We start from the raw sequence: 27,678 nt of genomic DNA, 5'->3' as shown, positions 1-27,678 counted from the left end.
CAAATTTCAAAACTGGGAAAATATAAATTCTTCCACAGTACTGATTTTATATAGGGCTTTAATGATCAGTCAGTCTGATAGCTACTGTTTTGTTAATAGCAAATCCACTGGATTTCTAAAGTCAAAAAATACCTATACTATTTTCAAAGAATCTGAACCAGTGGTGAGACCTGAAAACAATAAACAGCTTAAAAATAAACAAAAGCACAGCATTAACTGAAAAGGATGATCATGGATTAAATCCTGAATCAGGGGGAGTAGGTCCATAAAAAATATTACTGACTTGGGGCACCTGGGTGGCTCAATCAGTTAGGCATCCAACTTTGGGTTTCAGCTTGGGTCATGATCTTAGGGTCATTGAGACTGAGCCCTGCATGAGCTCCATGCTCAGTGATGAGTCTGCTTCAGATTCTTTCCTTCTTCTTCTCCCTCCCCCTCTGCTCCTGCCCTGGCTTGCATTCTCTCTCTCTCACTCAAATACACACACACAAAAATAAAAGCTTTTACTGGCAAAATCTGAAAATGGGACTATTATTAGATAAGATTGCATCAATGTTAAATCTCCGGAATCTGATGACTCCATTATGATTTTTTTTTTAAAGAGTTTATTTATTTATTTGACAGACAGAGATCACAAGCAGGCAGAGGCAGAGAGAGAGAGAGAGAGAAAAGCAGGCTCCCTGCTGAGCAGAGAGCCCAATGCAGGACTCGATCCCAAGACCCCGAGATCATGACCTGAGCCAAAGGCAGAGGCTTTAACCCACTGAGCCACCAAGGCGCCCCTGAATTATGATTTTGTAAGAGAATGTCTCTGTTCTTAGAAAATATATATATGCTGAAGTGTTCAGAGGTAAACAGTTACAGTGATATCACAATATTACTATCAAATGATTCAGAAAGAAGCGTGTGTATCAAGAGAGAGATAAAGGAAATATAGCAAAATGTTAATACTGAATGAATACAAGTGAAGAGAATATAAGGGAGTTTCGCTGTGCGCTCTTGTAATATTTTTTTTTTTTAAGATTATTTATTTATTTATTTGGCAGAGAGAAATCACAAGTAGATGGAGAGGCAGGCAGAGAGAGAGAGAGAGAGGAAACAGGCTCCCTGCTGAGCAGAGAGCCCGATGCGGGACTCGATCCCAGGACCCCGAGATCATGACCTGAGCCGAAGGCAGTGGCTTAATCCACTGAGCCACCCAGGCGCCCTCTTGTAATATTTTTGTTTAAGTGTGAAATTTTAAACAAGTTTTAAAAAGCAAATATAATAATAAAAAACACAACCAACTAAGGCCATTCAGAATACCAGCAAAGATTCCTAAGTATCTCAAAAATTCAAGAGTCTCAACACATTACATTTTCTTATGTGATCTTGATGATGATGACCCTGGATCATGAACTGGCTAAATACTCATTAGGGTGTTTTATTTCAGGACATAGGAAGAATATAACATATTCACATATAGCATATTTTAGGAAAAGTTCTATAACAAACAGCCAAAATAAAAATTTTAAAGGATACAGGCTTTTGGTTATTTAATAAATTTCCTTCTGTAGCTTATGGTACTGTCCTGAACATGTCAGATGGACGGTGTACACACTACTGCAGCATTAGGTAACAATCCTTATTGACGCTGACATGTCTTTATTATGTCAGTTAGTCCTCACTTCAATGCTTTGAGGTATTAGTAGTTGATACTACCTCCAATGTACAGATGAAGGACCTGAACTTAGGTAATATAATTTACTTCTCTATGGACTAAACCCCCCCTGCTTAACAGTTAGAGAATAATCTTACCCCCAGTTAACTCTCCTGACATTACAGGCTATTGGTTCTTAGGGATGAGTCAATACGGATTAAAACAAATCATCCCTACTTAGAAAACTGATTCCAAGTTCATATTCTGCCAATATAAACTGGAAATCTGCTGAAGAGACAAAATCATGAATAGAAGGGTATTTTATAGTAACGACAACATAGGAGATGGATTCTTAAGCATTTAGGACAAAGAAACTTAACAAGTAAGATTAAAAAAAAGAACTACTATCTTTTCTTTAATCACAATGTCATCAAATGGTAACAAATTTGGCTCTTTTAGTAAGTGCTCCACTTTAAAACATACTTACCTGAACTGGATGAATGAGACCTTGGTTTAGGGTCAATGCAATGACATTCAGAGCAAAGTGGCGTACACTTGACTGAGTGTGAAAAAATGCTTCCAGCACCTGTTTGAGGTAAAGCTGCATGATGGAACTACTCATCCCTGAGGACACGTCACCCATTTCTTTTAGATCTTCTTGTTTTGCAACTTTCTTCCCTACAAAAGTAAACATATTAAGGACATGTATATTACCTTCATGAAATACACCAAGTTAGGCCACAACCAAAAGCACAAAAACTATAGCTAGTGCTCTGGCTCAGTGGCTATTAATCTTTTGTATGTGTATATCTCTGCCAGAGACACCTTTGAGAACCTGAGGAGAACTATAATCTCTATCCTCCTGCAAAATGTTAATGTTTGTACATACACTAAATTTCAAAAACTATTTTAGGGAGTTTATAAATACCCTAAAGGGTATTTACCCTAAAGGCTAGCTATGGTCTTAAGATTCTTCTTTAACAGAATGTCTTCATTTACTAGGTATGGAAATTCAGATGTCTGAATTACAAAACAGAGAGTATTCTAACTGTTGCCAAACTGTGAAATTTAAAAAAAAATTTTTACTTACAGTCTCTATCTGCTTGTTGCATCCTTGTATCCTCTTCTTGTAAGTAGGTTTGGAGATTTTTTAACACTTGTATTTTTAAATTTACTGAAGAGTTCTTATCAGATAAAATGTTATTATATAGATTTTTCACCTCTTGCTCGAACATTAGACTTGGATGCTGAATAAAGGCAAATCCTAATGAGAGAGAAAAAAGTATCTTGATATAGTCATATTAAAATTAAATATAATACTTAATGAAAATATTGATAAATTATATAAAGAGTTCCTTATTTCAAAAATTAAAACTTAAAATGACTGGAAAAATATATATGCTAATGGCCTTACCCAGAGAAGTATTAGAGCAGGTACTTCTTTCCCCATGAATTAAAAACAAGAAATTGCATTTCAAAGGAGAATTTCACACAAGAGGAAACCTTGAGGAGGGAGCAGGGCCTATTGGCTAGGGGAGTGGATTAGGAGTCAGGTGTCTTGGGTTCTATTCCTGGTCCACCACTGACTTGTAGTGTGACCTTGGGTGAGTCACATAATCTCTCTGTGCCTCAATTCTCCATCTGTAAAATGGGGACAATAATATTTACCACCCACCTACCTCAAAGGGATGTTTTCAGGATTTAAGAGGTAAAGTCTGCAAACATTTTTTGGAGCCCTAGCTGAAAGTACTACATTGGCATTATTAAAAATTAATATATATTTATCCATTTGATGAAACAGAATAATTCTAGAATAAACTAGAGCTAACAATATATTCCTTTTATTTTTTATGGCATTATAATGAAGCCACAATGCTGAATCCTATAATCATAAGTTAATAAGCAGCAAAATAATATTATTCATGCTTATTTATACAAAACGCTTATTTATGTAAGATAAAATGAAGATCCTTAATGACGGTAAGTATTACTGATGCCAAAAAAATAAACTCAAAGCATAGAGTGATCAGATAACTAATCCAAGGTCACACAGTATAATTATGGCCCAAGCAAGATGTCATTTATTAACTGGTCTAAAGCCATTATTTTCTACAAAGCGCTACTTTTTCAAGTTAAAATTTGCACTATTTGTTCTTTGAATTAACACTTTTAAGTTCTGTCACTTCATATAACTTACGTCCAGACTGAATATTAAAAGGTGCACATTTGGCTTGAAGGTAACACTGTACTAATTTAACTCCCTAAAGTGATACCTGAATTTTTAGTAAATTTGCTATATGTAATTTTCTGAAGGGGATGAAGAAGGAATATTAAGTTTAACTTTATTTAAAGAAATCAGTTAAGTATTTAGTGAGGTTTAGGTAACCAAAAATTTATTAATCACTCTTGTTCAAAAGACTAATATAAACAATTGCTCATGCATATTAAATTCTAAAACTTGTTAATGCTACCAAATAAAGTTTTTGTGATGAACAGAGAGGTTACATGACTTGCTCAAGGTCATCCAGAAAGTCACTGGCTGAGCCAAGAATGGAACCCAGGTGTCTTAACCCCTAGTCCTATATTCTATACAACAAATCCTACTGTGAATAGAAACATATTTAAATAAAAAAACAGTTTAGATTCACATTATTGTAAAATTTGTCCAACCTCTCAAACAACCAAAACTATAAAGAAATTTAGATTTAACTTACCTAGACCAATGATGGCTTTTGTTTGTACTTCTTCATCTGAATGTTTTGTAAAATACATTAATAGTTCAAGTACTTTATCCTTTATATTAACCTAAGGGGGAAAAAAACACATTCAAGGAAATGAAGAAGAGTAACTTCAATCAGCTTTCAATCATAAAGGAAAAAACCTAAAAGCAAACAGTGAGAATTTCCACATGTAAACTTTACTAAGGAATAAATCATCCATAAATCTTTATAAATCCATAGATTTTAGAACAGTGAAATTAAAAATAAAAGTCTGTGACAAACAAGTTTGTGTAAGAACACAAATTAACAGACTGTTCCATCACTGAGAAAATTAAAAATAAATAAGTAAATAAAGTCAGCTGCTTACCCAGCATGTCTTCTGTTACAGAGCTGATAGAGCTTGTATGACTTCTTGTTATGAACCAGTAACAAACAGTGTGTAGATCAGAGGCTAGTCTGAGAACCATGTTTTGGGTTGCACTGCTTCAGAATTCTCATTAACCCAGACTACTCTAATGCTGCTTTTATCCTGGGTCATTAGTAATTTTCAGTTCACAGAGTCACAGAGTCCTATTTTTTATAGCATACTAAGTAATTAATATTAGAATCTTTACCTTACTGTTGCCTTTAAAATCCTCTAGATCAAAATCAAAATGCCGACATAGAGCTCCAACAGTGAAAAGGGATCTGAGAAGTGCTGGTTTGTTTGTTAGAAGTGAGGTGTTATTTGGGTCTTCCTGGTGCTGACTTTTTAATTTTGAAATGGCACCTATTAAGATAAGTAATATTTATTTACAAGAAACCTTTTATCCTTGAATTATTATCTTTAAATAATTACTGCTAGGTTGTTACAATTAAATTTTACTAATGTTTCTAAGTATCACACACATCTAGAATTATGAGGGCATAACTTACAGCTGAACGAATATAAGAAAAAAAAAAGATATTTAAATTTTATTTTACATAGAAGGCAAAAAAACCTACCAACATTTAATGTGAGGTAAATTCCTGAAGTAATTATACTGAATTCTTAAGGAAATATAAGATACTAGAAAATATTGCTTCTGAGAATGCAATAGAGGACAATCACACCTCTTAAAATTCCCTTAATGCTGTCTTTATCAGAGGTGTGTGTGTGTGTGTGTTTAATATTTTATTTATTTATTTGACAAAGAAAGACTGGGAAAGAGGGAACACAAGCAGGGGGAGTGGGAGAGGGAGAAGCAGGCTTCTTACTTAGCAGCAGGATCTGAAGTGAAGACAGACACTCAATGACTGAGCCACCCAGGCGCCCCTATCAGATGTGTTTTTAAGGAGGAGCTAGTACAGGATGTAGAAGGATAATTTTAAAGCCCAGGCACTGAACTTACCGTAGTATCTATTGAAACACGCCCATACGAATTTAAAATTTTGAGTCACTTTATTTACAACTGCCCCAAGACAGCTCACACAATGTTGCACCACCTAAAAGATACAGAAAATGTTAGTTTAGATAAAAGCTGAAGACAAAGGTAAAAACATGATTTAGTTAGCATTTATGAATGTTATACTAATCAATGCAGAGATGGTAAACTGAATGCTTACAGTCATGCCATATTTGATGATAAGCTTCATTAGATCTTCTTCAATAGTGGCAAGGAAAGTTTCACTTGGATGCTCCATCAGTGGTACAACCAGTTCCAGGATTTTTGCAACATTGCAGATAACCATGAAATCATTTTGTGTCTACAATGATAAAATCAGTGCTTTATGAATATCAAAATCTAACAAGAAACTATATATACCCTTATGTATTTAAGGGGTTGAGGTATTACCTATGTAAAGTTTCAGTTGAAAAAAAAAATTAGAAAAGAGCTTTTTTAAGATATGGAAGGAAGAACATCAGACAGTGTCAGGAACCTGGATTTTAGCTCTGCCACCAATTTATCATGTAACTTTTGGATCACTTAGTCACAATGCTACAGTTATTTTTTCCCCCCTAAAATGCAACATAAGCCAATTCTGAACAAGGGTATTTAAATACCCTTTACTTTACTAAGTAAAGTACTTTATTAAGTACTTTACTAAGATTGATACTGTTTTAAGGTTAGTATTTTTCAAACTGTGTATGTTAATCTAGTAGTTCTCAACTGGAAGGGTAAGTCTGTTCCTACAGGATATTTAGCAATATATGGAGAAATTCTTGGTTGTCACATTAGGGGAGTTGGGGGGATGCTACTGTCCAGTGGATAGAGGCCAGGAATACTGTCAAGCATCCTACAATGCTCAGAATAGTTCTATACAACAAAGAATAATCTGGCCCTGTCAATCGTGCTGAGGTTGAGAAGCCTTGTGTTACTGCTTTTTTTGACAGATGCAAATAGAGAATCCCAAAGCTAATTATAAGACCTCCTTATTTTAAAATTTGAAATATTAGGTTTTTAATTTTTAAAAAGTTTAGAACTTTGATTAAAAATGAAGCAGTTTTAAAAAAATAGGTAGAATATTAAAAACAACAACACCCAAAAGGTTAGTGTAGAATTTATAATCAAGTCTCTTTCAAAAAACAAAAAAAAGTTTCTTTCTATCCAGTATCCTCCAGTCACCCAGTTCCTCTGCCCTAAGGCAACCAAAGTTACTAGCTATTTTTGTGAAGCAAGGCATTCAACATGTTTTTATCTAGTCAGGTTATCACTCTTTAGTGTTAGCAACAGGTTACTAACACTCGTTTTGGACACTGAGCTTATTACCTCTCACTTAAAAAAAATCCCCATCTTACATTCATCCATCCTTTCAGCACACCCAGAGGATTAAATAAAACATAAGTAAGATGAATAGTCTAAGTAACATAGAAATCCTGTCATTTCCAGCCCTCTCCCACTCCCACCTGCTTTAAATAATAGGTGCATGGAGTAAAGTAGACTGGGGATGAAGAATTTTTGTTAAGATAAATTCACCTGAGAATCATAGTTAAAATTTTTGAAACTACTCTTAACATTTCTCACCTAGAAAGTCAAGTAAAAGAATTAACTTAAATCTAGAAGAAAAATTTAAAGGCAGAAATCGTGAAGGAAAAGAGCAGAAGAATGTAATACTAAGAAAAATACTTTAAATGACTATAACAGGGCGCCTGGGTGGCTCAGTGGGTTAAGCCTCTGCCTTCAGCTCAGGTCATGATCTCGGGGTCCTGGGATCGAGTCCCGCATCGGGCTCTCTGCTCATCGGAAAGCCTGCTTCCCTCTCTCTCTCTGCCTGCCTCTCTGACTACTTGTGATTTCTCTGTGTGTCAAATAAATAAATAAAATCTTTATAAAAAAAAAAAAATGACTATAACATAAGATGCTTCAAATCTAAAAAATTTAAGAGTAAAGAATTTTTTAAAAAGTTCCACAATTCAAAGGTAAAATGGTCAAATGATATAGTCAAATCACAGAGAATCAAGTGCAACTGGTTAATATCATAAGAAAGACATTCAACCTTCTTGGACATCAGGGAAGGTAAAATGAAGCAAGAATGAACTATTCCTTTATACCCTACTGGCAAAGAGTGTAAAAATGACATAGATTGTCATATACTGGTTTCCATAGAGCTATAAAACATGTCCATCAGCAATTTGGAAAAATCTATTAAAAAACCCAAACCCAAAAGAATATTCCCTTAATCTAACAAGTCCATTTCCTAAGATCCATCCCAAAGAAAAAAAAGCACCCCAATTTAAAGGTATATGAGTAGGGATGTTTATTAAGAAACTGTTTGTAGTGCCTATCAATAGGAAACAATGTAAAAACCTGCCAAAATGGAAAATGGTTAAATAAATCACAGAACACTTATAAGATGGATACGGTGTACATATATAATACATATATATTAATATGATATGCATATAACTTGATTTAAAAAAAAACTGGTCAACCAGTTATATATGTGTGTATATGTGCAAAATTACAGAAGTATGGATACAGTATGTAAGGAAACTCCAGGTTGTTCATCCCGAGATGAAGAATAAAGATGGAGGGAGGCAGGATAAAGAAAACAAAAAATTTTAAATGTGTCTAATATATAGATGGCCTCATTTATATAAAACATCCTTCCTTTTAGCATACCCACAGGATTCAATAAAAAATATATTTATAGATCCTTTTCTAGTTCATAAGCATGTTGAGAGGGTGTTCACACTCTTTTTTTTTTTTTTTTTTTAATTCATTTGACAGACAGAGATCATAAGTAGGCAGAGAGGCAGACAGAGAGGGAGGGGGAAGCAGGCTCCCGGCCGAGCAGAAAGCCGGACGTGGGGCTCGATCCCAAGACCCTGGGATCATGACCTGAGCTGAAGGCAGAGGCTTTAACCCACTGAGCCACCCAGGCACCCCAGGTGTTCACACTCTTATGAGACATGTGCCTCCCTTACACCCTGTTATAACCTTGGCACATTACCCATCTGACATGATAAAAAAATACATAAATACGCACATATGTATATACACACACACAAACAGACATATAAAAACTGTATAAAATGTTTTCAAAGTAATCTTGCTACAAAAATATTGGTTCAAGCATGGCCTATTCATGCAAGTTACATTATAGACCAGTTCTTAGAAGCAGACAGACATGGGGTTGAATTCTAGCTTTGGGACTGGGCAAAGTCCCAAAGTCCTCACAGTGTCTCAGCTGTGATACACTGGGCAAGCTATTTATATTCTCAAGGCTTTAGTTTCTTATTTGTAAAACTGAGATAATAATGATACCTACTTCAAAAGGTAAATGAGATAATGCATGTAAAATTTTTCATAGTACTTGGCACTGTGCTCAATAAATATTAGCTATTACTACTGGCCATAGATTATGTATTAATCAATTTATTTCTGGATCTAATACAAGCCCTAAAGATAGAATGAGGATCTCAGAAATATTATATGTTGTTTTTATATATTTATCTTCTGGTACTTTCCGTAGTTAAAATTTCTCAGGTTTTTCATCTAGAACTTGTTAATTTTAGATCACCAATAAACGAGACCATAGCAGCAAAGCAAATCTAGTAGAGAAAACAGTTAAAATTAGTTCTTTAGGAACACTGGAAACATAGCAAGTAAAAAAACTATTTACATTTTAAAGTTTGTGGACTACTTCAAAATTTAGTGTTTGTAATAAGCCACTTAACTCACCATGCTGTCATATAAATTGACGGATGATTTTACATAAGCAATGTTTTATTTGATTTTCACATTTAACCTTAGAAAAAGAGTATGTGCAATATTAACTTAAAACAAGCACCTAATATCTCTGATAGACTAGATTTTCCATATTCAATATATTGATGTATTAGAAAATAAATACAATATAAGAAAATATACTGAAATAACAAATGAAAAGCAAATTTAGAATCCAAAAGACAGTAAATTTCTCAATGAGAGGAACTCTGCCTCATTCATCTTTGAGGTCTTAGCAGTAGTTACAACATTTAGTAAGCATTTACTGAGGGTTTGAACTGAGGAGCTTATAAAGGAAATGAAGCCTGAACTTCATTTATAATACATCAGGAAAATGTCTGTAGATAACTTGCCACAAATATTAGAACATATATTTGAGTACAAGACACAGCTGGTCAGTGAAAGTGTGGATGACATCATGTGAATTCTAAATTGAAAATACTACATGGTAAGACAGAAAAGTAGGACAGCTCTATACTTACACTACATTTAGTGGTAAGGTATGGCTGCATAGTCATGGCGTGTTTAACCATGAGCTGAGGTCTTATCTTGCTGAATAAGAACAAAGTGGTTATGCAAGCTACCAATCTTCCAGAATTCACACCTTTATTGTCAGAGTCTGGAAAAACAGAAATAAGATACTAAAATATGACAAGGCAGTGGAAATTATACAATTATTTAAGTTAGTCAATATCACCCCCTCAACTGATTTAATACATGCTTCAATAAAAAATTAGCATTTCTTATGATACTAGACTTTCTACATTTTTTCTTTTATTATACATATTACATATATTAAGAAGACAAAGAGGCTGTGCTATAGAAGACAAATTTTACACTAAGGGGTATAGGGTTGAAGTTAATAAGTAGAATGGAAGCTAAGTTTAGGGATGGGGTTTTGGGAATAAACATGGTGTTGCTGGTATCTATAAAGGATGGAAGTAAGTAAGGGAAAGTTAGCAAAGGGGGACAACAACAAATTAGCTGTGGTGATACTGTGTTTGAGGGTACTGGGAAAAGAGAGATGCTACCATGGTAGAAGAATGTTAAAAGACTGGCATGACAAATTAAGAAGCTGGACCAGTGCTACCTCAGAAAAGTAAACTATGCTCCAGTGGGAGGAAAATGCTGCTGGTTAGGAGATACAGTGCTTCTCAGGAGGCAAATTAGTGTTTAGAAGAGATCAGCAATTTTTCAACACTGACAACAGTATCACCCTTAAAAACTAGGATAGGCTAAAACAGGGGAAACAGAACTAGGAGATAAAAAGAAAAAGAGGTACACATGGAAAATGAAGAAAAAAAATGAAAGAAAATAAACTGCATATAAAATATAAAGGATAGCAACAATTTCCTTGGGTGCCATAATGATACCTCTATAAGGCTCCCAATTCTGGAGAATGACCAAGGCTGACTATTGTTCCTCATCAATGTACATTAGGATATGGGAAGTAATGTTAGTCTTGGGTGCTTTAAGCAATAGATTATCAATTACTTTTATAGTTTTATATAATTATTTATAAACTTCAAATCTGTAACTGGTAAATAATGAAACAGATAACATAAAATATTAAGTATTTACGGAATTTGTCAACTTAAAAAATATTAACCGTTTTATGTCGCTCAAGATTAAACACATTTTATATAACAATTATAAATGATATTAGGAATGTACTACAAATCTTTTAAAAACATTTTTATCATAGTTAAAACAATTTCATTTTTGAGAGAAAATTCTGTATCATTTAAAAGATATCAAGCAGTTTTTGGATGAGTGCAACTAGCTAAACCCGTATTAGCACCTGGACTTTGATGTCTGTTCAACATAACATTTAAAATTATGCTACTGAAAGATGTAGAAGAGATGAGACCTATGCTTTTATTATACTGCTCTAGATAATCTTAGTCAACCTAAACAATACAATCTAGGATGCAACATCAAACAAAAAAACCCCCTTCATTTAAAAGTGTTATTAATTATTAGGCTAAGTAGAACCAGAAGCAAAATTGAGAAATGTGCCCAAAGTATTTTAAAATATCTTATAAAATCAACTTAATTACCAATATATAAAATGTCTTACCAGCTAGAGATTCCTCATATTTAAGAATGTGCTCAACTAGGTTATCAACAAGTTGAGTACAAGCTTTCTTCACAGGTTTATATGAGGAATCCTCTTCGGACTTCAACAACTATATATGTATATATATAAAAAAAAAAAAATCCCGGTATAATTATTCATTAGGCAATAGTAATATAAATGCATTAAATGTGTCCATAAAAAGCTTTCAATTTGTCATTAACAATTAATATGGAAAATGCAAATAAATAAAAAATCTATAGCAAATGTTTTAAAATATCTAATAAACACTTTCAAACAATGTTAGTATGAAATATTTTAACTGCTGTATGTAGGACCTGAGAGAAATGAGAACGGTAACTTTCCTTAATGCTCAGTGCTAGCTGGATTATTTTAAAGAATTTATATTCTTCCTTATTTCAAGGTCTTTGATAGATCCAAAAAGTGTAAGTTAATTACATTTTTAATATAACTTCATCTGAATTGCACCTTCAATTTTTAAATTACAAAACATAAGCCTAGATTTCTTTTTTGTATTATCCTTTGCCAAATTATTAATCAACAATGCAAGAAAAGTATTAGGAATGAGGAGATGAGGAGAAAAGATCAGTCTAACTATACAAATTCAAACTTTTATAATCATAGGTCAGTTGTAAAGTCATCTTTGGTATATTTTTGTTAATACAGATTAGCTAATACAACTCTGGAGATATTAAGGAAGTTGAAATGTGTATTTGATTTTCATGAAGAGTTCTAGCGCTGTCCAATATAACTTCCTGCAATGATGGAAATATTCTTTATCTGTGCTGTCCAATATGGTTGCCAAAAGACATGTGCAGCTACTAAACATGTGAAATGTTGCTAGCATGACCGAAGAATTAAAATAAAATAAAAACAAAAATTCAAATTAAGTTAAAAAACAAAAACAAAAACAAAAACACATGTGGCTAGTTTGGGATAGCTCAAGTTTAAACTTTCACTACAAGATGCACAAATGATTAAAACAATTGACAGCAATCAGTATAACATAACATGTATGTTGCCCACATCCTCTTCAACTTAAAGAAATAAATCAAAGAAAATTTCGATTTTCAGTTTCAACTCTGTACAGCAAATTCTACTTGTCCTGATCCACAACTCGATTCTTTAAGCAGCTACTAAAATCACATACTAGTCTTTTCCAGGAAGGAGCAGAAAACAATCCTCTCTTCCTTATTTTCTCTTTTTCCGTTCCAAGAGATTAAGTATACACAAAAGTATAAGTCCTGTATTTTGGTTCTCAAGAACAAGAAGATTTCCATGGACTTTTATTTTCCCAATGTGCTCCTTCCCTTATTCCATCTTCTGTGTCACTTCAAGGTAACCATTATCAGGAATTTTCTAATTTCTTTGCTTAAAAAAATCGTGTAAGCTGTATACTGCTTATAGTTTTGCCTGATTTTCAACTTTCTAAAACGTATCATGCTAGATGTTGGCTTCTGGGACTTGCCTTGTTCACTCAGCATTATGTCCCTAACTGTAATCCAGGGTGTTGCAAATGACTGTATTTTATTCATTTTAACTGATAAGCAACAGGCTACTGTGTTAATACTGCTATTAGTTTAGATATACTGCAATTAATTTAGATAGAATTAGACATTTTTGATGGCATAATGAAAATTCTTTTGTCTCCTTGCACACATATGCAAGACTTTGTTGGGTATATACCTTTAAGTGGAAGTACCTTTTTGTGGAAATACTAGGTCACAGATTATATAAATTGTTCAACTTTATGAAATAATGCTATATATATATATTTTTAAATTTTATTTATTTGTGAGAGAGAGAGGACACGCAGGCAGAGTGGCAGGCAGAGGCAGAGAGAGAAGCAGGCTCCCTGCTAGACAAGGAGCCCGATGCAGGACTCGATCCCAGGATCCCGGGATCATGACCTGAGCCAAAGGCAGCGGCCTAACCGACTGAGCCACCCAGGCATCCCAATGCTATATTTTTTCAAATTGCTGTAGTATTTTCTCAATTAATAGTTTAAGAGATACTGTTTAATTCATCTCTTTTCCATCATTTGTTATCATCTGACTTCTCAATTTCCACTAATCAAATGAATGTAAAACACAGTTTTGATTTGTAATTTCCATATTATTAGTGAAGTTGAACACTGTATAGGCTATATGTGCTATTTCTTGTATGAAATGCCTATTCATGCCTTTTACTTATTTTCCGACTGGGACTCTTGCCTTATGTTGGTTTATAGAAGAGGAGTTCTTCACATATTCTTAATAATGATCCTTTTTTCCATGTCACATGTGTGTCAAATATCATTTCCCAGTTTGTGACTTGTGTTTTTGCCTTAAGATATCTTTAAATTAAAATATTTAAAATTAAAAAGATTTTGGGCTCTCCATCTTGTTCTCTTGTACTTCCTTTCAACACACTGAAATTTACCAATCTTTTAAGGTTAATGGCTTTGGAACTCGTTTAAGAAATCTTTCCCTACAGAAAGGTCAAAAATATATTCACATATATTATCTTCTAAAGGATTTAAAGATTTTCTTTATATGGAGGGGATTACTCAGTTGGAAGTAAGAATCAATTTTTTTTTTTTTTTTTAAAGATTTACTTATTTGAGAGAGAGAAAGAGAGCATGCATGTGTGTGCTGGAGTGGTGGGAGGGCAGAGGGAGAGGGAGAAACAATCTCAAGCAGTCTCTGACCACGGAGCCTGATGTGGGGCTTGATCTCCTTACCCTGAGATCATGACCTGAGCAGAAACCAAGAGTTGGACACCTAGCCAAATGAGCCACTGAGGGGCCCCAGAGTAGGAAGCAAATCTTAAAAAAGGAAAAAAGAAAAAAGAAAAGAAAAATTCCTTTTTGATAGCCAATCGTCCCAGCCCCATTTGCTAAGAACTCTGCTCTTTCCTTTAGCTGCAGTGCCACTTCTATTTTAAAAGTATATCCAGGGGCGCCTGGGTGGCTCAGTGGGTTAAGCCGCTGCCTTCGGCTCAGGTCATGATCTCAGGGTCCTGGGATCGAGTCCCGCATCAGGCTCTCTGCTCGGCGGGGAGCCTGCTTCCCTCTCTCTCTCTGTGCCTGCCTCTCCGTCTACTTGTGATTTCCATCAAATAAATAAATAAAATCTTAAAAAAAAAAAGTATATCCTAAATACATGGAGGCTTATTTTTGGGCTCTCCATCTTGTTCTCTTGGTCTATTTAGTACCACACTATCTACTGTATCTTTAAAATAAGTCCTATATTTGGTAAGGCAAGTCAGTTCTCCTGCATTTTAAAAATGACCATTATTTTTAGTTCTCTGCTTTTCCACATACATTTTACAATCATCTCAACATATCTGATGACTGTATTTTTTTCTTCTTTTATTAAAAAAAATTTTTTTTTAAAGACTTTACTTATTTATTTGACAGAGAGATTGCAAGTAGGCAGAGAGGCAGGCAGAGAGAGATGGGGGGGGAGAAGCAGGCCCCATGCTGAGCAGAGAGCCCGATGCGGGACTTGATCCCAGGTCCCTGAGATCATGATTTGAGCTGAAGGCAGAGGCTTAACCCACTGAGCCACCCAGGCACCCTCTTCTTTTATTTTTAAGCAGGCTCCACACCCAGCATGAAGCTTGAACTCAAGACCCTGAGCTCAAAAATACATGCTCTACCAACTGAGCCAGCCAGGTGCCCCTTGCCGATTATTTTTTATTTTGATGAGATCTCTGAACTTATTCCCATTTTGCATGATTTTCATTTTAGGTTTATAGTTATTTTGTTAGACTTTGTTCCTACTTGGGGTGCCTGGTGGCTCAGTGGGTTAAAGCCTCTGCCTTCAGCTCAGGTCATGATCCCAGGGTCCTGCAATCGAGCCCCGCATCGGGCTCTCTGCTCAGCAGGGAGCCTGCTTCCTCCTCTCTCTGACTGCCTCTCTGCCTACTTGTAATCTCTGTCAAATGAATGAATAAAATCTTTAAAAAAAAGAAAAAAGAATTTGTTCCTACTTTATTAGAAGTTACCATTCAAAGTTATTAAATTTTATCAAAAATTTGTCCTGTGCTCCCTGGAGTGATTACTTATTTCTTCTACTTTGGTGTTAAATCATACACAAACACTGATGTTAAACCAGCCTTATGCTTATATATATGCATAAGCGCATGTATATACATAAACATATGTATACATACACATACATCTTTATCTGTCTTATTTTTGATGTATTTCAAACTAAACTGTAAACAGAATACTTTTTTCCCCTTTGAGATAACATTTACACAAAATCAAATGTTCAAATCTTCAGTGTTCATTTCCTCAGTTTTGTTAAGTGCATTCACCATTAGAACTCAAACTCCTATCAAGATACAGAACAGTGATCTACATCTTTAGCTCATATCAGAATCATCTGGAGAGGCTATAAAATATAGAATGGAGGCCCACCCTGAGTTACTGGGGTAAAGCCTTAGAATTCGTGTATCTAACAAGTTATAGGTACTCTCAGTAACTTTAACTCTTAGAACCACTGGTAGAGAACATTACCATCATCCTTGAAAGTTCCCTCACGTTACTTCCCAGTCAATCCCTGACCCCCTGCAATCATTCTTCTGAGTCTTTCCAATACAGACTAATTTTGCCTCTCCTAGAACTTCATATAAATCAAAACATGTACTCTTCTGTGTAGGGCTTCCTTCACTCTGCATAATGTTTTCATTATTCACCTAAGTTGTATGTATCAACAGTTTGTTCCTTTATGATGTGGAATACTATGAAACTGTGTGGATATATCAGTCTTTTTACCCACTCACTGGCTGAAGGAGAGACAGTATTTGATTATAAACAACACAAATTGCTCCTTCAACACTTTACTGAGAACTCTCCTTAGCTAAATATCCAATTTCATGCTTGAAGTTCTAGCTTTCATAAAACACCAGAACAAGAAACAACTCAGCCAAGTTCTTTGCCCCTTTGTAACAAAGACTGCTTTTTCCGCTGTCCAACAGCATGTTTCTCAGTTCCATCTGAGACCCCATCAGAATGGCCTTTACTGTCAGTATTTCTACCAACATACTGTACATGAATATAAGTATTCTCTAACTAGACAAAATCTTTCTCTACAGCTTCTTTTCTCTCTGAGCCCTCACCAGAACTGCCTTTCAAGGTCCCTCAAAATATCAGCTTTTTCTAATATTAGCACATCAAAACTGTTCTAGTCTCTACATATTACCCAGCTCCAAAGCCACTTTCACATTGTTTTCAGCTGTATCCTACTTTTTGGTACCAATTTCTGTCTTAGCTTGGGCTGCTATAATAAATACCATAGACTAGGTGGCTTAGAGATTTATTTCTCATAGTTCTGGAAGCTGGGAAATCCGAGACAAAGGTGCCAGCATCTTCTGGTGAAGATTCTTTTCCTAGCTTGCAGATGATGGTCTTCTTGTTATATCCTTATGTGGTAGAGAACAGAGAGATCATCTCTCTGTGTTTCTTCTTAGAAGAGCATTAATCTGATTCACAAGGGCTCCACCCTCATGATCTAATCATGCCCCCAAAGCCCCACCTCCTAGTATCACATTAGGGATTAGGCTTCAACATATGAATTTTGGTGACACACACATTCTGTTATTCTCTGAGGAATCCTCTTGATTCCTTAAGTATGGAAGGAGTCCCATACTCTATGGAAAATATACTGTTAATTCTTTACCTAACCTTGCCCAAAGGGACCTATGGTCTTTTATCAGATTAACTGTACACTGAAGAAAAGGAAATTGATCAGACCTTTTAGGGATTATTAGATGTTGGTTCTGAACTGGCACTAATTCCAGGAGACCCTAAAGGTTGCTGTAGCCCATAAGTCAGAGTAGGGGTGGGGTTTGGAGGTCAGGTGGTCAGTGGAGGTATAACTCTGGTCTGTTTCACGCTGAGTCCAGTGGGTCCCCAAATACACCTTGTGATTATTTCCTAGTACAAAAATGCAAAATTGGAATAGATATACTCAGCAGCTGACAGAATCCTCACGTTGGTTCTCTGATCCATGCAGTGAGGGCTATTATGGTGGGAAGGCCAAGTGGGAGCCATGAGGAATGCTTCTACCCAGGAAAATAGTACACTAAAAGCAATACTACACTACTGGAGGGGCTGTCAAGATTAGTGGTATCATCAGAGACTTGAAGGATGCAGAGATGGTAATTCATACCACCTTCTCATTAAACCTACTTATTTGGCCTATGCAGTAGACAGATGGATCTTGGGGAATGACAGTGGATTAGCATAAGATTAACCATGTGGTGACTTCAACTCCAGCTGCTGTACCAGATAAGGTATTACTTGAGTGAATTAATACATTCCCTGGTTGCCTGGGACCTTCTGGCAGATGTCTTTTTCTTCCATCCCTGTCAAAGGCAAAAAGTAGCAACCACTCTAGACTTACTGGTAAGACTTGTGTGTGTCAAAAGGTGGGGAAATACATCCAACAAAAATTCAGGGGTCTTCTACTTCAGTGAAATTACTAGTGTCTTAGTGGTGTGGGGTATGTTGAGATAACCCTTCTAAGGTAAAGGATAAACTGTTCCATCTGGCCTTTCCTATATATAATCAAAAAGAGAGGCACAATGCCTAGTGGGCTTTTGATTTTAGAGGCAACAAATTCTTTTTCTGAATGTATTACTCTCGCTCATTTGCTGAGTGACCTGAGATGCTGCCTGTGCTAGAGTAGGGCCTAGAAGAGAGGAAGACTGTGCACAAGATCCAGGCTGCTGGGCAAGCTGCTGGCACCATGGGTCAGATGATCCAAAGGTGTCTGAAGTGTCAGCAGCAGGTTTGGAGCCTTTGGAAGGATCCCATAGGGGGACTGCATGCAGTACAAACCCTTAGGATTTTGGAGCAAAGCCTTGTTGTTCTCTGCAGATAACTACTCTCTTTTTAAAGAGAGCTCCTGGCATGCTACTGGGGCTTAGTAGATACTAAATGCCTAGTCACCACACTACCATGCAATCTGAGCTACCTGTGATGAACTGGGTGTTACCTGACGCCCCAACCCAAGATATAAAGCTGGGTATGCACAGCAGCAGTCATCATCGAATGTAAGTGGTATAGATGTGACTGGGTGAGAGCAGCCCAAATGCCTATGGTTCTCATTCCTGCTATAGGGTCTCTCTTCCAGCCTGTACCTATGGACTCATGTGGAGATCCTTATGATCATCCCCTATGATCAACCAGCAGAGGAGAGGAAGACTTCAGCCTGGTTTACATCTGAGTCTGCACGATACACAGGACCATTCCAAAGTAGACATCTGCAGCACTATAGCTCCTGACTGGAACATCCCTGAAGGACAGTGGTGAAGGGAAATTCTTCCACCAGGCAGAACTTCTGAGCAGTGTACCTGGCTGTTCACTTTGTTTGGAAGAAGGAACGACCAGAAATGTGACTTTGTATTACACTGATTCATGGGCTGTGGCCAACAGTTTGGCTGGATGGCTAGGGACTTGGAAGGAAGAGGATTAGAAAGCTGGGGACAAGGAAATTTAGAAAATAGGCATGTGGATAGACATCTCCGATTGGGCAAAAAACATGAGGATACTTGTGTCTCACATGAATGTTCACCGAAGGGTGATGTCAGCAGAGGAATAATTAAATAATCAAGTGGATAAGAAGACTCATTTTGTAGGTATCTTCTTGGAGGATATCAGCCTCTTTCCCAACTACCCTATTGCTCAATGGGCTGATGAACAAACTGTCCATGGTGACAGGGAAGGAGGTTATACATGGGCTCAGTGACCCAGACTTCTATTCATGAAGGCCAGTGTGGTTATGGCCACTGCTGAGTGACTAATCTCCCAGCAGCAGAGACCAACACTGAGTCCCTGACATAGAACCAATCCCTGGGTGAATAGTCAGCTATCTCATGGGCAGGTTGATTACACAGGACCATTTTCATAATATTCTTACTGGAACAGACCCTCTGGATACAGACTTGCCTTCACTGCATGCAGTGCTTCTGCCAAAACTACCACCTGTAGATTTATAGAATGCCTTATTTACTGTCATGGTATTCTACACAGAATTACTTTTGATCAATGAATCCAAGTGGTTTGATAGAACATGGAATGGACTTTTGAAGGGTTACATACAGCACCAGATAGGTGGCAATATCCTGCACGGCTGAGGCAAGATTCTCCAGAAGGCTCTATATGCTCTGAATTAGTATCTAGTATTTGGTGCTGTTGAGCCCACAACGAGGATTCACAATCCAGAAATTTGCAAGGGGTGGAAATGGGAGTGGAATCACTCACTATTACCTCTAGCAACCTGCTAGCAAAATTTTTATTTTTGGCAACTTTATGCTTTGCTGACCTAGAGGTCTTAGTTCCAGAAGAAGCTCCCACCTGGAGACACAACTATCCCACTGAACTGGAAGTTAAGGTGATGACCCAACTACTTTGGGCTTCTCATGCCTCTAAATCAACAGGCAAAGAAGGGAATTTGGGTACTGGCTGGAGTGACTGATCCTGACTACCAGAAAGAGACTGGAATTCTGCTCTACAATGGAGATAAGGAAGAGTATGTCTGGAATATAGGAGATCCCTTATGGCAACTCTTAGTATTACCATCTCCTGTGATTAAGGTCAATGTAAAACTGTATCAACCCAAGCCAGGCAGGACTACTAGTGGTAAAGACCCTTCAAGAAAGAAGTTATGAGGGACGACTGGGTGGCTCAGTTGGTTAAGCCGCTGCCTTAGGCTCAGGTCGTGATCCCAGGGTCCCGCATCGGGCTCCTTACTCGGTGGGAAGCCTGCTTCTCTCTCTGCCTCTGCCTGCCGCTCTGCCTGCTTGTGCTCTCCCTCTCTCTCTCTCTCTCTGACAAATAAATAAATAAATAAAATCTTTAAAAAAAAAAAAAAAAAAAAAGAGTGAAGTTATGAGTCATTCCACCATGAGCCAAGACCAGCTGAGCTCCTTGTTGAAGGCAAAGGGGAATGGACAGTGGGCAGAAGAAGGCAGCCATGACCACATTACAAAATATAGGAAAAAAAAAAAAAGTTGCCACGAGCATTTTCTACTTATTTTGTTATGAATACATTAGTGTGTGTGTGTGTGTGTTTGTGTGTGTGTGTGTTTGTGGATTTGTGTGTGTATGTAGGGAGGGATGGTAAAAGGGAGAAGGAGGGAGAGAGGAAAGAGCAATTAATTTTTTCCCCTCTTATTCCCTTACCATAGAACACAAGATGTATTGACTTCATATCACAGTATATTTAAGTTATGGGATATCAAAGAGAAGAGTAACTATCACTCAAGAGCTTCATTTTTTTCTCCTGGGAAAGAGATTAGTACATTTTTGGTTGTATGCAGGATAGCTGTTATCATGGTAGGTGGAACTATGACCTTGTTATTGTTTTTGGAAATGAAGTATGTTTTGTTCTTTTTTAAAGATTTTATTTATTTATTTGATAGAGATCACAAGTAGGCAGAGAGGAGGCAGGCAGAGAGAGAGAGGGGGGAATCAGGCTTCCTGCTGAGCAGAGAGCCTGATGCGGGGCTCAATCCCAGAACCCTGAGATCATGACCTGAGCCGAAGGCAGAGGCATAACTCACTGAGTCACCCAGGTGCCCATGAAGTATGGTTTAAAGAGATATACATATGTGCCAAGTTGACAAAGTGGACTTGTCATGGTTAATTTTATGTGTCAGCTTGACTGGGCCACAGAATACCCAGTTACTCGGCTAAATATTACTTCTGGGTATTGCTGAGGATGTTTCTGGATGAGATTTACATTTGAAATGGTGGACTGAGGGGCGCCTGGGTGGCTCAGTGGGTTAAGCCGCTGCCTTCGGCTCGGGTCATGATCTCAGGGTCCTGGGATCGAGTCCCGCATCGGGCTCTCTGCTCGGCGGGGAGCCTGCTTCCCTCTCTCTCTCTCTGCCTGCCTCTCCATCTACTTGTGATTTCTCTCTGTCAAATAAATAAATAAAATCTTTAAAAAAAAAAAAAAAGAAATGGTGGACTGAGGGGCGCCTGGGTGGCTCAGTGGGTTAAAAGCCTCTGCCTTCAACTCAGGTCATGATCTCAGGGTCCTGAGATTGAGCCCCACATCTGGCTCTCTGCTCAACAGGGAGCCTGCATTCCGCCGCCCCCCACCCCCGCTGCTCTGCCTGCTTGTGATCTCTCCCTCTCTCTGTCAAATAAATAAAGAAAATTAAAAACAAAAACAAAACAAAAACAAAAAACCCAGAAATGGTGGACTGAGTAAAGCAGATTATCCTCTCTAATTTGGGTGGGTATCATAGAAGCCACTGAGGGCCTGAAAAGAACAAAAGGTGGAAGAAGGAAGAAACCGACTATTCTCTGTCTGAGCTGGGACATCAGGTTTCTCTTGACTTCAACTGGGATTTATACCATTGTGTACCCTGGTTCAGACCTTCAGACAAAGACTAAACTACACCAGTAGATTCTCTGGACTTCTAGCTTGCAGACAGCAGATTTGGGGATTTAAGAGGCACCACAACTCCATGAGCCAATTCCTTGTAATAGATGCTTTTCTCTCTCCTCTCAGTATTCTGTTGGTTCTGCTACTCTGGAGAACCCTAGTACATGTCCCTTCCATATCAATCCCTGGCCCCCTGCAAACACTCTTCTGAATTTTTCCAATATAGACTAGTTTCTGACTCTCTTAGAACTTTATATAAATGGAATCAGAATATGTACTCTACTGTGTAAGTCTTAACTCTTTGTAATGTTTTTATTCATCATCTATGTTGCTCTATGTTTCAATAGTCTCCTCCTTTAAGATGTGGGGTACTATTAAATTACATGAGTATATTAATTTTCCTGTTCATTCATTGGTTGATAAAGTATTTGACTGTAAACTTCAAGGAGATATTGTTTTAGAGTACTAGACCAGGAACATATGAATTATATGTTATTCAAGTTTTTTTCACTGTCTGCATTTTCTTTTTTTAAAAATAATTTTTCATTTATTTGAGAGAGAGTGAGCAGGCACACTCAAGAGAGAGCACATGTCGGGGAGGGGCAGAGTAGAGGGAGTAGTAGACCCCCACCTGAGCATGGAGTACGACAGATGTGGGGTTTGATCTTGGGACCCTGGGATCATTTACTTGAGCCCAAGGCAGATGCTTAACCAACCGAGGCACTCAAGCACCCCACCAGTATTTTCTTATAAACTAAAAAGGATCATACTCTTGGTTCATAAGCAATGAAAATGAGTGGCACTAAAACAATCAATTCAATTTTTGTGTACCTATCATAGTGATTTGACAGTTCTTTAAATTAGACTACTTTATAGAAATTAAAAAATACAAGGACTTTCATGATAGAAATTTCTCTTTCATAGACTACTGAAAAATGGCAAAAAAAACTATGAATTCATTTAAAGTTATAAAACTATGAATTCATTAAAGGTTATGAAGGCAGTGAATCTTCATACATTTGAAGTGTGTGTGTGTATATATACTAACAAAATTATTTATTTTGACAGTTTGATGCATGTCTGAATTTGAAGCTATAGTACTGTAAGTTTCCCTAAAAGATGACTACATTCCATATGTTGAGAATCACTAATCCATAGGAAACTCAACACAAAAATAATAAAAATGAGAAGTAATGGAAAGTGGATGGAGTAGAATGTGTATATGAGCTCAATGGAAATAGCTGAAGTGTGCTAATTCTTTTTTCTTAAGATTTTATTTATTTGAGAGAGAGAGAGCATGCACAGCAGGGGGAGGAGAATGAGAAGCAGGCTCCTCACTGAGCAGGGAGCCTGATATGGGGCTCAATCCCAGGACACTGGGATCATGACCCAAGACGAAGGCAGACACTTAACCAACTGAGCAATCTAGATACCCAAGTGTTGGGAATTGAAAAAAAAATGTTTTTAATTAAAAAAAAAAAAAAAAAAACTTTTTTTTTTTTTAAACTCTACCCCCAGTGTGGGCTCAAACTCACAGTTCCAAGATCCAGAGCTGTATGCTCTAACCGAGAGAGCCAGCCTGGTGCACCCATGTACGTTAATTATTCTTGACTCAAGAATTTCCAATGATTCTGGCAGTCTATTCTCTATATCCTTCCTAAGCTCTCTTATTATGCGTACACGTTGTTGTAACTGCTAGAAGTGGTTTTGTCTCTTTAAATGCATCTATAATAAATTGTTTAAAAAGACTTTATTTATTTATTTGACAGACAGAGATCACAAGTAGGCAGCGAGGCAGGCAGAGAGAGAGGGAAGCAGGCTCCCCACTGAGCAGAGAGCCCAACATGGGGCTCGATCCCAGGACTCTGGGATCATGACCTGAGCCAAAGGCAGAGGCTTTCACCCACTGAGCCACCCAGGCACCCCTTAATAATTTTTTTTTTTTTTTAAGATTTTATTTATTTATTTATTTGTCAGAGAGAGAGAGAGAGAGAGAGAGGATGAGAGAGCATGCACAAGCAGGCAGATGCGGAGAGGAGGCTCCCTGCCAAGCAAGGAGCCCCACGTGGGACTCGATCCCAGGATTCTGGGATCATGACCCGAGCCGAAGGCAGCAGCTTAATCGACTGAGCCACCCAGGCGTCCCAATAATTTTTTTTTTAAAGATTTTATTTATTTGACAGACAGAGATCACAAGTAGGCAGAGAGGCAGGCGGTGGGTGTGGGGAAAGTAGGTTCCTGCTGAGCAGAGAGCCCGATGCGGGGCTTGATCCAAGGACCCTGAGATAATGACCTGAGCTGAAGGCAGAGGCTTTAACCCACTGAGCCACCCAGGTGCCCCTATAATAAATATTTGTAAGCCTTATTTCTTTCAATAAATTAAATTCTGTTAATCTAATGACTGTATCACGAAGTCACAGTGTCACTGATAAACTGTTGTCAGAAACTAAAGTAAAATACACAATGGGGAAAAAGGACTGAATGAACAAGTAGCCAAAGAGGACTAGAAAGTAAAGATATAAGAACACAGAATTTACTGCTAAGAGATTACAAATCTAGTCATCTCCTTTCTGCTTCTAACTTGCCAATAATACATATGGATATTATCTTGGGTCCTTTTCGGTAATACTAAATAATAGTTCTGATAACTACAATTAATTCTTACTCACTTATTAATTGTAATTATCAGATGAAACCTGTGGTTGTAAAGCCTTTTTGAAATTATTATGTCCCATCTGGGATGACTGATGTAAATATAAGTAAGATGGTCACAATGCATTGTAACATAGAGCTAATTATTTGACTTAGGAGGGAAATGATACCAAATATATTAGGAAAACTTATGAAATAAAAGGTAATATACAGAAGATGATTTAGGAAGAGAACCTAAGATATTACAGACTGAAGAACATATGAAAATACCATGAAGATTTAAAAAAAGGCATCTTAAAAATTTTTTTTAAAAGCAACGTATTACTGCACACCATCAGATGGCTAAAGTTAAAAAGAATGACAAAATCAAGTATTGGTGAGAATGTAGAACAACTGGAACATTGCTGGTAGAAATTCAAAATGGTTCAGCCATTTTGGAAAGAGTCTGGCCGTTTCTCATTCACCACATGACCCAGCAATCACATTTATATGAATTTACCCAAGAAAAATAAAAACACTCATCCACACAAACACTTGCACACAAATATTCATTGCAGCATTATTCAGGAAAGTCTAAACTGGAAACACAAATCCATAAATTAGTGAGTTCATAAAGAAATTACCATAAGTATGTACTACTGATAATTGAGAGCAATAAAAATGAATAAAATATTAATATACCAGCAATATTCTGCTAATTAAAAGAAGTCAAACATAAAAAAACTACATGCTGGGGCGCCTGGGTGGCTCAGTGGGTTAAGCCGCTGCCTTCGGCTCAGGTCATGATCTCAGGGTCCTGGGATCGAGTCCCGCATCGGGCTCTCTGCACAGCGGGGAGCCTGCTTCCCTCTCTCTCTCTGCCTGCCTGTCTACTTGTGATTTCTCTCTGTCAAATTAATAAATAAAATCTTTGAAAAAAAAAAACAACTACATGCTGTATGATCCACTGATATGAAATCCTACAAAAGGTCTAACTTTAGTGACAAAAAGTAGACTGGTTGTTTCCTGGGACCAAGGAAAGAGTACCAACTATAAAGAGACGCAAAGAAGTTTGAAGGATACTCTAGATCTTGATTGTGCCTCAAGAACACAATTCTGGTTGACTATTAAAAATATTGCTAAACATACAATAGTAGACAGAAATAAACGGACTTAACTAGACAGGAGCTTGTTGACATAATCAAACAGAAAAAATTTCTTTCAAGAAGGGCTTTTAATGAGGTGCCTGGATGGCTCAGTCGGTTGAGTGTGTGACTCTTGATTTTGGTGGTCACGATCTCAGGGTTGTGAGATGGAGCCCACAATGGAGCCTGCTTAAGATTCTCTTTCTCCCACTCCCTTTGGCCCTCCACCCCCCTTCAAAAATAAAAAATGGACTTTTAGTAATATATCTTTAGTGAGCTATAGATAAAAAGAAATGCAAAGCAATCTTATAAACTGTATTTAATGTTTTTGTTAATATAGGAGGACAAAGCAAGTAAATTATGTTCCTTTCCTTGGGAACCAAGACTTTTAGCCTAAAGGAAAGAATAAAACCAAAGAAATAGACTTTCATAATACAAAACTTGAATAAAACTATCAATATTAATTCTTGATTTATTTTTGCCTTTCTAAAAAATACATATTTTATAGCTCTATTCTCTGGAAAAGGCCCAAAGCTATAATAACCTATTAGCAAAGAACATCTGCAGCATCTAAATTTTTCTCTGTAAAGGGAATTAGGGCTCTTTGGAAAAAAGGCTGATTTCAGGTTTGGGACAGAAAATGTACAAGTTGAGTCTAGGGCATCTTGTAGAGGCCAAAAAGTGATCAGGTTACAAAAGAGTAATGAGGTTATATCAAAAGTATAAAAGACCAACCTGAAGGGACTACCACTGGCCAAAGATGAGACAATCTTAATTTCAAAAAAAATTATGATTATAACATTTAAAATACAAAGACAGGGCAGTTGGGTGGCTCAGTTGATTAAGTGTCTGACTTGATTTCGGTTCAGGTCATGATCTCATGGCTATGTGATTGAGCCCTGCAACAGGCTGATGCTGGGCATTGAGCCTGGTAAGGGTTCTCTACCTCCCTCTCCTTCTGCTCCTTCCCCTGCTGAAAATATAAATAAAATAAAATATAAAGAGATACAAATCTATTCATTCATGCTGACATTAAAAAAATGAACAAACTCATTATAATAAGTGTACTAGGTTGACAATATCTAAATTGAAAGTGGGATAAACAAACATTATGTGCCTCCTAATGTGATCACTAACATCCAGCATCATCCTGGTCTCCTACTCCCAAAATTGAACTTCAATATTATTAAGGCTCTAGATCTAAGAGTTTACGGAAAAAAATATGGTGAATAGAGGAATAATTTAAATGACACCAGAAGGAAAAGATCTATGAAATCTAGAACGTGGGACATTCTATAGGAAAACATGTAAGTGACATGAAAAAAAAGAGGGGTAAGCGGTTGACTATCGTAGATTAAGAGAAGAGACTTAAAAGCCTTACCAACCAAAGCAACCTCAAACCAAATACAGAAATACATTTTTAAGACAATCAGGGAAACATGAACATTAAATAGGTATTAGATATTAAGGAAAACTTATTAATATTTATTTTGATATAGATGATAATGATATTCTGGTTATTTTTTAAAAGTAATTTCTGTTAAAGAAATTCTTTAGACACTAAAATGTTTATGGTGAAATGATATAAAGTATGGGGTTTGCTTTAAAGTACTACAGCCAAGAAAAAATAATTAAAAAAATATATAAGCAAAGGATTAGAGTAAAATAAGATTGGGAAAATGCTGATAACTTTGAAGCTGGGTGATGAGTATTTCTAACGATTTAAAATTTCTGAAATAAAAAAATTCATAGGGAGATAAACATTTTTACGAATGAAATTTTTAAGAACAACTGTAGTTTAATTCTGCACTATTAATGTAAATATATATTTAATGCAATCAGTAAATCTGTAGATTTCATGTCTA

The 27,678-nt window shown here is 36.7% G+C and overlaps 1 protein-coding gene and 1 pseudogene across 2 annotated transcripts in view; one reads left to right on the top strand and one right to left on the bottom strand.

Annotated features, from left to right (window-relative positions):
* Positions 1 to 27,678, bottom strand: part of NIPBL (NIPBL cohesin loading factor) — a 210,159-nt gene that overhangs the window by 12,710 nt on the left and 169,771 nt on the right. For both annotated transcript variants that reach the window (XM_059173815.1, XM_059173813.1), the window contains exons 33-40: positions 11,629 to 11,737; positions 10,031 to 10,167; positions 5,944 to 6,084; positions 5,730 to 5,823; positions 4,974 to 5,128; positions 4,354 to 4,444; positions 2,730 to 2,903; positions 2,127 to 2,317 (exon numbers count right to left, since the gene is read on the bottom strand). In XM_059173815.1, coding sequence (XP_059029798.1) covers positions 2,127 to 2,317; positions 2,730 to 2,903; positions 4,354 to 4,444; positions 4,974 to 5,128; positions 5,730 to 5,823; positions 5,944 to 6,084; positions 10,031 to 10,167; positions 11,629 to 11,737 — 1,092 coding nt within the window. The remainder of the gene's footprint in view (positions 1 to 2,126; positions 2,318 to 2,729; positions 2,904 to 4,353; positions 4,445 to 4,973; positions 5,129 to 5,729; positions 5,824 to 5,943; positions 6,085 to 10,030; positions 10,168 to 11,628; positions 11,738 to 27,678) is intronic.
* LOC131832920 (small nucleolar RNA U13) lies at positions 8,710 to 8,782 on the top strand (annotated as a pseudogene).

Source organism: Mustela lutreola, chromosome 5, assembly GCF_030435805.1.
Source record: "Mustela lutreola isolate mMusLut2 chromosome 5, mMusLut2.pri, whole genome shotgun sequence".
In the NCBI taxonomy this organism is placed as follows: domain Eukaryota; kingdom Metazoa; phylum Chordata; class Mammalia; order Carnivora; family Mustelidae; genus Mustela; species Mustela lutreola.
The sequence above is the reverse complement of the archived record's forward strand: the minus strand, read 5'-3'. Positions and strand labels throughout refer to the sequence as shown.